Source organism: Danio rerio, chromosome 6 (genome assembly GCF_049306965.1).
Source record: "Danio rerio strain Tuebingen ecotype United States chromosome 6, GRCz12tu, whole genome shotgun sequence".
Lineage (NCBI taxonomy): Eukaryota > Metazoa > Chordata > Actinopteri > Cypriniformes > Danionidae > Danio > Danio rerio.
In genome coordinates this window covers 32351870-32363917 of record NC_133181.1, presented here as the reverse complement: position 1 = coordinate 32363917, position 12048 = coordinate 32351870, and the positions used below count along the sequence as shown (strand labels likewise).

The window sequence follows — 12048 nt, the reverse complement described above, 5'->3', positions numbered from 1 at the left end:
TAATACCTAAAAGCAACTACTACATTAATAACTAATAAGTAGCAAATTTAGAGTTTGAGTTAAAATCTTAGAATGTTAATACATTGAAAAAAATACTCTTAAAAATCCTTGTAACCGTTTGCATGAGTGAAATTCATGTAAATTCAGCAAATTAAGAAAAATTAACTTGTCAATATCATGTCAAATTTACTTAAAGTTTAATCTAACAATCCTAAATAAATTAAGGTAAATTTAATTGATTATCTTTCATTTTTAATTTATTGATTTATTTAAATTATTCAAGTTGCTAATTGAGCAAAAAAGAGAGCATTAGTTTATATTACATTAAATCTTTCTTACAAGTTTATCAATTTAAAATAAACAGATGTTACATTATTAAAACATATTTCTAGCTTTATTTACACTGATTAGAAAATGATTAATTATTACATTTGGCTATTTTCACTGAGTTCATTTATTACATGAAGTAAATGTATACAAATAAAAAAATTTACTTAGGAAATTCTATGCTTGACATTTAACATTGCACATTAAAAGTACGTTTATTCGATTTTACCACACTCAAAACGTCATCAGCATAATAAGAGTTGTACCTTAAATATAAAGTGTGACTAACTTGAATTAATTCAATACTTACAATAATCCCTATATATTTTAATTCTTTAAAATTAAGCCAAGCATGGCCTTTTAGTTTAAAAAAAATTAGGCTTTAGAGATGGTTAATACAATGGCATTTTCTCTGCCTTTACTTTATGAGTTCCTTTCTTCTGTTGGAACACAAAAACCAGCAACATCCACAGTATATGTCTATTTATTTATTTGTATATACTTTTTTTAAAGCTTTTCACATTTCATAGAACAAGTCCCAAACCCATCCCATGGCAGGACAAAATAAACTAATAAACATAAATAAACGCATAAAATGCAATGATAAATACAGAATCACACACCTCCATAAACCATTTATACATGCACATATTTGCAAGAGCCCAATCAAACAGTATAAAGTCAATGGTTACCAGTATTTCAAAATGTTGTGTTTCTTGATCAATTCAAACAAATTTGGAAATATTTGAGACTGAATAAATAGTGAAAAAGGCTTTAAACTATCAATTTAAAAAGAAACATTGTTTTTTTTCCTCAGTAAAAAAATTGTGTAAACATGCAGGGTAAAATACTTACCGATCAACATTAGGACTTGAAAATTAAACATACCTGATATTGCTCCAGCTTATGCAGAGTTACGCCTTCTCTCTTTTCTCTTTTTGTTAAGGTACTTAACTCATTTAGTGAACTAAAGTTACTGTAAATTACTTGCAGATATTGGAAACTGAAGCAACAAATCAAAATAACATGTTTTTTCTTTTTTTTTTTAGACACCAAACACCGCACACAAAGAAAAGCAAAGAAAGGTTTCTAGTCAGACTAACTCCTCCTGTGCCTCCAGGATAGTGTGGGTCATCTCCAACAAGCTTAAAAGAAGAAGCAGGAAGAAAAGACTTGATTACAAAATAAACAACAAGACACCCCCAAACACCTTACATTTATATCTGTAATGTGTTTTTGTAAAATGTTATTTTTGGTAATAAAAATAACACAATTTTTTTGTTTGCAATGATTGCTATTTAAATTTTCAAATTGTGATTTTTTTTGTTGAATTGATTTTGATGAACAACTGACAAGTGAGTATACTGGCAGCATTAATGCAGACGCAGCCGGTGATATCTAAAATAGATGTAAAAAGATGTGTGCTTATTCTTAAAAATGTCAACAAGCCTCATTTATCACTAGCCACCTTTGTTGTCCTCACATGCTGTAATGAAATAAGTAGCAGTTTGAGTATTTTAAAGCTAACAAGGATTTGTTTAAACCAGTGTTTCCCAAACAACAGTAAACAACTTCCTAAGGAAGACGTGCAAAATAGGATCAGGAAACACTTATTTAAAACAAATGGCATCACAATCAATTAAAAGTCAAATAATTCAACACTTAAAAGAATATATCATCATTACAAATGATTTTGTGTATATAAAAAAACAAAAACAGGTGGCGCAGTGGGTAGCACATTCGCCTCACAGCAAGAAGGTCACTGGGTTGCTGGTTCGATCCTCAGCTCAGTTGGCGTTTCTGTGTGGAGTTTGCATGTTCTCCCTGGGTTTCCTCCGGGTGCTCCGGTTTCCCCCACAGTCCAAAGACATGCGGTACAGGTGAATTGGGTAGGCTAAATTGTCCGTAGTGTGTGTGTGTGTGTGTGTGTGTGTGTGTGTGTGTGTGTATATGTTTCCCAGAGATGGGTTGCGGCTGGAAGGGCATCCGCTGCGTAAAAAAAACTTGCTGAATAATTGGCAGTTCATTCCACTGTGGTGACCCCAGATTAATAAAGGGACTAAGCTGACAACAAAATGAATGAATGAATGAAAAAAACAAAAGAATTTTATAATATATTTTTTATTCTTTTTTCATGTGCACTGATTTGTAGATGTAGATGGAACAAAGATTGCTAGACTGGGTCAGTGACAGAGCGTGGCCTAAAACCAGTTATGATCCAGAATCTCAACCAGATCTATTCTTTCTGCTGGGTCTCTCTGCAGGCAGGAGCACATCAGGCTGCAGCACTCTGTGCAGATAGAATACAGAGAAACACTGGTTATCACCTCAAACTTCATTCCTGCTCATTTACACCTATTCTAAACTGACTGATTTACAAACTTATCTTGTATTATCTGCAAGGCTGCACAGTCCTGTTTCTTTCTTCTATTTTTTGTTGGATTTAGAAGAATTGGACATTGTTGTTGTAAGATCTCACCTTCAGACAAGCCAGACTTGGACCAAATGTTAAGGTTGATGAGGTTATGGTCATGGGTGTCAGGGAATCTCCCACACACAAGGGAAAACAGAAGCACCCCTAATGAATATACTGTGGCCGGCTCCCCGTGGTATTTTCCTGTTGTTTTAAATTCAGGTGGACAGTACATTTGTGTTCCTGTAAGAAGAAGTAGATTTACACGTAAAAACAATGGTCATGATTTTAACATTCAAAAAACTGTGAAAATACTACAGTAAAATCTATAACCTGGTTTATAGTAAGTTTCCTTGATTTTCCTAGAATTGGCTTGTGTTTTTTATTTTTTTAGGGATGTTTATTAGAGTTTTATGTTTTATCTAATGGAATTTTTTTGGAAAAGCTGTTCATCATGTGACTTTCTCATCTCCACATTTAATTGTTTTTTTCAATGTAGATGTTAGTGCTTCAAATCATTAGTGCATTCACACTATAAATTAAGAAAATATGCTATTTTACTTAGAAATCTGAGTGATTTGAGTTCTTATTGTTTTGCACATACCCATAAAAGTTGTATATTCTGCACTTTGAAGAAGATCGCCACAGCCGAAGTCAATGAGTTTGACCTCTAGTGTGTCCCTGTTTATAGGAGGTTCTCCTGTTTAATGTCCCTGTGGAATACACCACGCTGGCAACTCACGTATGTGGCTGTTATTGCCTGCCACATGACAAGCTGTGCCAGTTCTTCATCGAGTCTGCCTCCGTGGGTCTGGAAAAAATTGAAGAGGTCCTTGCAGGGATCAGGCCGCTCCAGAACCATGATATAATAGTCCCCCTTATCATTCCAGTCCAGCAGCTGTATAATTTGGAGGATTCTTGTGCCTTCATTTGCTAGAATTAAAAGGGCGACCTCCATCGGGAGACAACCATCAGACCATGGCTAAGAGAAAGACAGGTTTGATAATGATTAAATAAAGGTTATATTTTCAAATATTAATAAAATGCACCATAACATAGAAACAAACAAAGAAGCGGAAAATCAATCTACATCCAATTATTAATCCCTAAATCATTTATTAATCATAATTATCAATAACAGGTATATATAAACTCCAAACATTAGTTTAAAATCATGTAGATTACATTTGGTTCATCTGACAGTTTAAAAACGTAATTTTCTCACTGGACAAAGCATACATTATGAAGACTTGCAACAGGTATGACAAGGATGAACAAATCCTCAGGTCATTGAACAGGCTAAAATTCAATTTTCAGAATTAAAAAAATCAAACCTTATATTGATCTTTCACACGCCGGCCTTCGTAAACAGCTCCAAAACCTCCTTGACCCAGCAGATTGCCAACTTCATAGTGGTCAAAGATGTCTGTAAAAGTTTAATAGGGAAATTTGATAAAAATCAGCAATGACATCTTCCATCCAAACTGATGAAAAAATAAATATTGAATAATTTAATAATAATAATCTAAATTAATTTAGAGTACTAAATTAGTTTTACTTCTAATCAGAAAAATACATTTAATTCAATACATCAAACATTCTGATCCATGTTATCCTTTGTATCTGGGCAAGGATTATAGAAAGATGGGATGTCCTCACTCATGTCAGGCTGGAAACCAACTGGAGCTTTGGCGGCATCAGTGCTCCAGTCAGACTGGAAACGAACTGGAGCTTCAACAGCATCAGCGCTTCATTCAGACTGGAAACGAACTGGAGCTTCAACAGCATCAGCACTCCAGCCAGACTGGAAACGAACTGGAGCTTCAACAGCATCAGCGCTTCATTCAGACTGGAAATGAACTGGAACTTCAACAGCATCAGCGCTCCAGTCAGACTGGAAACAAACTGGAGCTTCAACAGCATCAGCACTCCTTTCAGACTGGAAGCGAACTGGAGCTTCAACGGCATCAGCGCTCCAGTCAGAGTGTAAGTGAACTGGAGCTTAGTTGCCATCAGCGATTCCATCAGACACAATGCTGATTGCAACATCACTGATGCTGACTGCATCACCAGCAGCTTCAGGAGCATCACTAATGCAGTCAGACACAATGCTGACTGGAGCTTCATGGGTGAGGATGACTGTAATTAAAATAAATACGTTTTTTGAAAAAACAAAAAAACAAGCAATGACATCGTCCATCAAAATGTATTAGAAGTATATAAATGTAACCCTTTTTCCTTTTACCCCTGGACTCCAGATAAAAAGAACCTGATAAAAGAGCCTGAGTTCACAAGATTACTTTTAATATATCCACTGATTGTCAGACTAACCTGAACACGTTTAACATAGACTATTATTAGTTATGTACTGCACTCACTAATCACTCAAATACCAACAAGAGACAAAATAAGGACCCATAAACACAATGATTAACTATAAAAATGTATTCAAGGTATTTCACATAAATAAAAAACAATATCAATCAATAATGTAAAAAAATAAAATAAAAGTGTATTATTCACATCTAATAGGTTTATATTCTATGCTCAGATGCAGCACAGAAAGACAAAAATCACTTAAGGAATACCAAAATACTGAAAATATGACAATAAACCAATGCGTTTTTCTTATTATTAAACTAAACACAGTAATTTGTATATGCTTGTTCCCTTGTGTTTTTATAAATTAAAATCTCTTCCTAAAGCTATCTCTCTATGTATTAAATAGTAAATTCGCTGCTATAAACCAAACACACGAAATAAACAATAGTTTAACCCTCCCGTAAACTTGACTTTAACAATACAAATGAAATAACGTTACTGTTATAACAGAATTTGAAAGAAAAACCTTTTGACCAGTCACTTTAGGGCTATGTGGATCCACACTCACACTCTCATACACACACACAAACACAAAAACCTAAACCCCGTTGCAGGCCTGACGTGCAGCTTGAGTTCGTTGTGGCCCAGAAACAAACAAATGGCCCCTTCGCTCAACCGAGCAAACAAAATAAAGGTACCTTAATTATCAGATGAGAAAACGAGGCTCACGCAGGTGTAACCTGAAACCATCCAACGCCAAACTCGCTGTCCAACGATGCTCGCAGACTGGTTGAGCCCACGACACTCACTGCTGTTAGATGAGCTTCTGCTCCCCGTGATGCTTCCAGCAAGTTCGTTATCCAGTTCACATCCAGTTTTCAGTTTGTAAGGGTTTCGAACCAATTTTAGTGAGTAAAGTCCTGTGAAGAACTTTCCTTATGCAAAAAGACAACTCAAACTGTTTCTCACTCACTCCACAAGTCAGATCTTCTTTCAGTTTCTTTATAGCAACGTGTGTGTGCTGCTAAACACTTTAAATATGAACTTAAAAGGAATATCACAGACTTTATGGTCTAAAATCTACAAACTTCCCGATCACTCACGCACTGCGTGTGACTTTTTTTCCCTCTCTCCCGGTTCTTCTTTTTTCTCCCGCCCCTACTTCACACCCGATTGGAGGAGCAAAAACACACTCTCTAATTCACCCAATCAGATAACAGCATTCCCACTACACCTGTGTCATCTCAACCAAGCTTGCTGAATACCCTCTCACGTATTTCTTAAAGGAACCAGGGGCGCCCCCAAGGGGTGGCCAGGGGTGGCCACGGCCACCCTTGTGGAGTAAGGGGTAACTGCAGCCTGAGAAATGGGCGTGGTAAAAGGTAGGGGCGTGGCAAAAGGTTTTTCATTGGTCGAAAGTTTTTTCCGGTAGGGGCGTGGCAAAAGGTTTTTCATTGGTCAAAGGTTTTATTTCCGGTCAAATGCGTTGGCCAATTACAAAAACATAATACTTAAGCTGCTTGTTTAGCTTAAGGGTGGATCATTCTACTTTATGCTACTGGTGTTAAGAATAAAGAATGAATTAAATGTAATCACAAGTTTCATTAAAATAATTGCTAAATCAGCATTCTTAAGGATACAAATGCTTAAATATCATTAGACAAATGATATGTTTTGGTTCTTTTTACTGGCTATTATAAATGCACTACTTAGAAAAGCATTTTATTCAATACTATTTTAAATTGTGACTTAGTTGTTTCCCAACTGTGTCACTGAAATTATTGCCTAAAATAATTTTAATTAAAAAGATTTTGAAAAATACATTTTATGTCGGGTAAATATATATTGTTCAAATATCACAGATTTATAACAAAGTTAACTCATTATTAACTTATGTTAAGTGATATTAATCAGTTTAATTAGAACACAGACACAAGTTCATTAAACATTTCAGTTTAATTATCAAAAAAACAAATAAAACAATCTCTTAAAAAATATGCCTTCCACTGACTAAAAATTCATACATCCGTCAGTTCACGACAATCCATCCATTCATCGTGTAGTAGCAGTGCATAGAGCAGAAGCCATTAAACTCTTGTCTGAATGCTCTGTACATCCCTTTTCCTCCCATTGCCACAGTATCCAATGGTGTTTTTGTAGAGCCAACCACAGGATTCACATCTGGAGAGCTTGAACTCCACTATATATTTGACCAAGTAACAGTGTGAGGAATGCTCCATCCCCTTCATCATAAACATCTAAAAGAACCTTTCAGAACAGGTCTGATGGTAGCTGAATTAAAGACGAAATATACACACACACACACACACAAAATAATAAATGACGAATGTAAAAATGAAAACTAAAACAATAAACTATAAAATAAATTGAAAAAATAAAATAAATTTAAACATACATCACTAAGACCTCCTCCTGGATCCATAGCTGAAGGGAAATGCATGTATACATATTTTGTAAATATAAAATGAAATGTGTATGTATATACACATACACATATATTTGATAATTACAAACACAAGCTGATTGTCAAGTTTTAAGCATTTAAGAGCCTTTATGACACTTGTGCTATTTAAGTCCCATCATTTAGGATGACACTAAAGCACAACTATGATGGAATGTAATTCCATAACTGGGAAAGTATAATGTGTAAATTAATTAGGTTGTAAGTTTGATTAAATAAGTAGTAAATTTGATTGCACAGCAATTTCAGTGTCTTTAAACTTTAAGAATAAAAAACAAGCCTACAACTGCAGCAATCCACAATAAATGGTATTGTGCTGCCATCTAGTGGAAAAATTTAGTTTAAAAAGTGATTTCTGCTACATTGGTAGTTGTAAATTGAAAAGCAGTGCTTGAGACATTTTAAATATATTATATATTCAATTCAATTCAGCTTTATTTGTATAGCGCTTTTACAATGTAGATTGTGTCAAAGCAGCTTCACATAAATGGTCATAGTAACTGGATCAGGGTAGTTCAGTTTTTAGTGTTTAAGTTCAGTTCAGTTCAGTTTAGCTCAGTTCAGTGTGGTTTGAAATCATTACTGAGAGTCCAAACACTGAAGAGCAAATTCATCGATGAGTAGCTTTTCAGATCCTGAACCATGCAAGCCAGTGATGACAGCGGGGAGGGGAAAAAACTTTACAGATAGGAGGGTGAAGAAAAAAATCCTTGAGAGAACCAGACTCAGTTCGGCATGACCATTTTAATTTCTCCGCTGGCCAAAAGTCTTGTGCAGAGCTGCAGTCTCAGCAGTGGGCTGGAAGCTGGCCTCAGCGAAGACTCGTCTGTCCCTGGAGCGTCACTGGAATCAGTCTCGTGCTCTCCACTCCCCTATGACCAACAGCGCAGCAGCAGCTCAGGATATGGCCTGGTCCCTTATATGGACACCTTGGGATCATCTCGTCGCTGGTCTTGGGTCCAATCAGTGACTCCGCATAATCTGAGGACCTCGGGATGAGTATCCCCAGGTGGAAATGGAGAATAAAGAGAATAATTAGCGTAGCTGCTGTTCATAGTGTATATAAACAAGATGTAGAAACTTGTGTGGAAACCCGCTAAGTGATGCATTGAGTGTATGCTTTACTAAACAGATAGGTCTTTAATCTAGTTTTGAACTGAGAGAGTGTGTCAGAGCCTCGGACATTATCAGGAAGGCTATTCCAGAGTTTAAAAGCCATAAAGGAGAAGGCTCTACCTCCTTCTAGGTACTACCAGAAGCCCTGAATTTTGAGATCTTAAAGAGCGAGTTGGTTTGTAGCGAGACAGAAGGTTGGTTAGATAAACAGGAGCTAGATTATTTATAGCTTTATAGGTGAGAAGTAATATTTTAAATTTAATACGAAACTTAACAGGCAGCCCATGTAAGGAGGATAAATTGGGGTGATTTGATTAGATATGATATAGTCAGATCTCAATCCAATAGAGCACCTTTGGGATGTGGTGGAACAGGAGATTCTGCATAAACTTGCGTAATGCTATCATGTATATATGGACCAAAATCTCTAAGTAATTTTCCAGTACCTTGTTGAATCTATGCCACGAAGAATTATGGCAGTTCTGAAGGCAAATGGGGTCCAACCCCGTTCTATTAAGGCATAGGTGTCAAAGTCAATTCTTGGAGTACCGCAGCTCTGCACAGTTTTGCTCCAACTGTAATCAAACAAATCTCTCAAACAAATAACCAACTTGTTAACTTGCTATATTTGCATTGAACTGAGAGTACAGATGCCCAAGATAAGCTCTATACATTTCTGTGTCTTTTTTCGTTCTTAAGGAGACCTTGAGGGAAGACAAAAATTAATTGCAAAGTACTTACTGACATCACTTTAATTGTATGAAAAGATTTTTTATTTACCCTGAGTCTTCAAGCAAGAACCCACACCACAATCTCCTTATGCAAGTCATATAGCCTGTTTTAAATAAAAAGACAATTACTAAAAAGATAAAAAAAATTCTTCTTTTATACTGGCTAACAAAGTGTTGAGCAAAGACTCACCTCAGAATAGTCAAACCCAACCTCAGGAGCAATGTACAAGGCTAAAAGTAAAAGATGTTTAGTTCTAAAATTATGCAGTTGTCATTGTACATTGTAAAACTTACCATAAGCAAAGACTTTACAGTTATTGGAGAAACACTACATTGGAATGTCCTGGGTAATGTTATAAAATGTATATAAACATGTAAACAAATAAAATATAAATTATAAATCTGCAAGAATCATCATAAAAAAGTCATGTATTAAAATCATTTAAAGTAAAGCATGTTTAAAATAAGAAGTTTCAAATGTAACAAAAAAGTAACATCCTTTATGCATAGATGAAAAATATGAAATTACTTGACATACAAATTCATATTTAAATTTTACTTGCATAAAATATGCAACAAATATTGTGAAATGTTGCAAAAAAGTCCACTTATGTTTTCAACCATTGGAGTTACAAATATGTACATGCATGTTCCTAGCTAGCCTATATTTTATACTATGATTTAAGTGGACTTTCTTTTCTCTAAGTGAACATATTTGTTATATTTCTAAATGCATGTTCATAAATGACAAGTGTTAGATGTAAAATAAACATGAATGTTATATATAAGGCTAATTTGCACGTACACATTGGCATGTGTCAGATTTCTATGAGAGATCGCTGTTCACGTCATCACATACGACCCAAACAAAATATATTAAAATGCATACCGCAAAATAACTAGTACTTACGTTCGTGATAAACTGTGCGAGGTTTGGGACTTTGCAGATGAGTGTGTATCATGTGTAAGGCTCTCAAAATATTCACACAAAACAGACACCTAAACATATTACCAACCTGTTTAAATCGTAAATCTTAATACACGTCTGTTTACAGCAGTCAACATCACGTCTTTACCGACGCCATTGTGCAAGCGTTTGATGATTGCTGATTGGCCAAAACATTTGACCGAAAAGAAAACCTGACCAATAAAAAACCTTCTGCCACGCCCCTACTGGAAAAAATTCGACCAATGAAAAACCTTTTGCCACGCCCCTACCTTGTACCACGCCCATTTCTCCAGGCTGCAGTTACCCATACTAGCCCTTGTGTAAACTCTGGCCACCCCTGTGGCCACCCCAATATGATAGTTGCTGATATTATTAATTTAAATGTATTTACTTAAATTCACAATACTTCAATAAAATAAATGAATAAATAAAATGCAGCCACTAAATTATTGTGGATTGATCAGCGCCACTGACGAAGCTGATTCACTGAGATTGCACACTTTTTATTAAGAAATTATTATTTTTGAAATGAGAAAGTTGTGTTTCATCTGATTGAAAACCACAAATCCAAAATAAATAACTAGATGCATTTTGAAATCTGCTTTTCAAAATTTTGTTGGGTTTTGTTTGGTTTATTAATTCATTCATTAATCATATTCATTATTCATAATTCATTAATGTTAGACATGGCATATGTTGTATGTTGTACAAGAAATAACTTACCTGAAAGAGGTTTTAGACTAAATATTGATTTTTATTTGGTTTGCACTTGTACTTGCGGAATAAATTACAATATTTCAAGAGTAATTATTGGAATTCATTAAAACCAAAAACAAAATATAACATTACTCTTTATTCACAATATATACACAATTCATATTTTTTTGTGTGCCACCACAAGATTTGTTGTGGCCTTACTTGGCCACCCCTAAGAAAATTTTCTGGGGGCGCCACTGAAAGGAACATACACATAATTTTGTTTTGGTATCTGCATTCACATAAATGGTGTTAATACAACAGGGTTACATAAAGTAAAATGTAGCTTATATTAAACAAAAACATTTTGTCAGAGGAAAATGATTTGGACATATTATAAAAGATGAAACTGTTCTGTTTTTTTATGTTGTGTACCTGAGCAAAGATCCACACCCACAGCAGAACTCAGATGTTGCTGAAGAGACGCTGTACATTGTTGCACTGGTGGTGTTACAGTGTCAACATTACAGCAGCATGCTGCTTGGAGAAGCTTCCAAAAGCTCCTTTTCTTTCTGGATTTCTTCTCCTTTCTGCTTGCAGCTTCTCGAGAAAAGTGAAATCAATCATAAGTATAATGAATATAAAACACAAATGAAAATAACTTATTTGTGCCTATTACTACAGCTACAACAGCTATAAACTATGACAGTGGTTGCTTGTTTTTGACAGGTCTGTCTGTGCATACATTTCAGTCTATGTCACAAATGCAAAATGCCAAAAAATGATCTGCAATGAAATATGAAATATTAACACTTTAAAGCAATTTTCACAGAATGTTAGCAAACTGTATTGTTTAACAAATATTTCAAAATACATTTAACATTCCTGTACAACCTAAACACAATAGACAGGATGAATTGACATAAATGCAAATTCACTCTCTTCCAGTAGTTAGCACTTATAGCACAGCAGAAAGTACAATATGTAAATGATTAGTGATAAGGGGAAACAA

General features: G+C 35.0%; 1 protein-coding gene and 1 long non-coding RNA gene across 13 annotated transcripts; both read right to left on the bottom strand.

The window, feature by feature from the left end:
* Positions 1-2432: 2432 nt before the first annotated feature.
* On the bottom strand, positions 2433-11636 carry LOC103911238 (serine/threonine-protein kinase pim-1). 12 transcript variants are annotated; one of them, XR_012408004.1, is made up of 6 exons: positions 11472-11636; positions 4490-4879; positions 4037-4166; positions 3345-3722; positions 2807-2983; positions 2433-2617 (listed from the first exon to the last, which is right to left on the bottom strand). XR_012408004.1 is itself a non-coding variant. In XM_073954240.1 (6 exons), exons 2-4 carry the CDS (start codon positions 4401-4403, stop codon positions 3426-3428), a joined length of 393 nt encoding a protein of 130 aa, XP_073810341.1. In that variant the 5' UTR covers positions 4404-4879; positions 5761-6206; the 3' UTR covers positions 2433-2617; positions 2807-2983; positions 3345-3425. The 12 variants fall into 12 exon arrangements, 2 of the variants coding, with proteins under 2 accessions (XP_073810341.1, XP_073810340.1); XR_012408003.1 differs by lacking the exon at positions 11472-11636 and adding an exon at positions 5667-6206; XR_012408002.1 differs by lacking the exon at positions 11472-11636 and adding an exon at positions 5761-6206 and having other exon boundaries at positions 4331-4879.
* si:ch211-160m12.2 lies at positions 9113-10479 on the bottom strand. Its single transcript, NR_170250.1, has 3 exons — positions 10302-10479; positions 9582-9622; positions 9113-9495 (listed from the first exon to the last, which is right to left on the bottom strand). It is a non-coding gene; the product is annotated as a si:ch211-160m12.2 (long non-coding RNA).
* Positions 11637-12048: the final 412 nt, after the last annotated feature.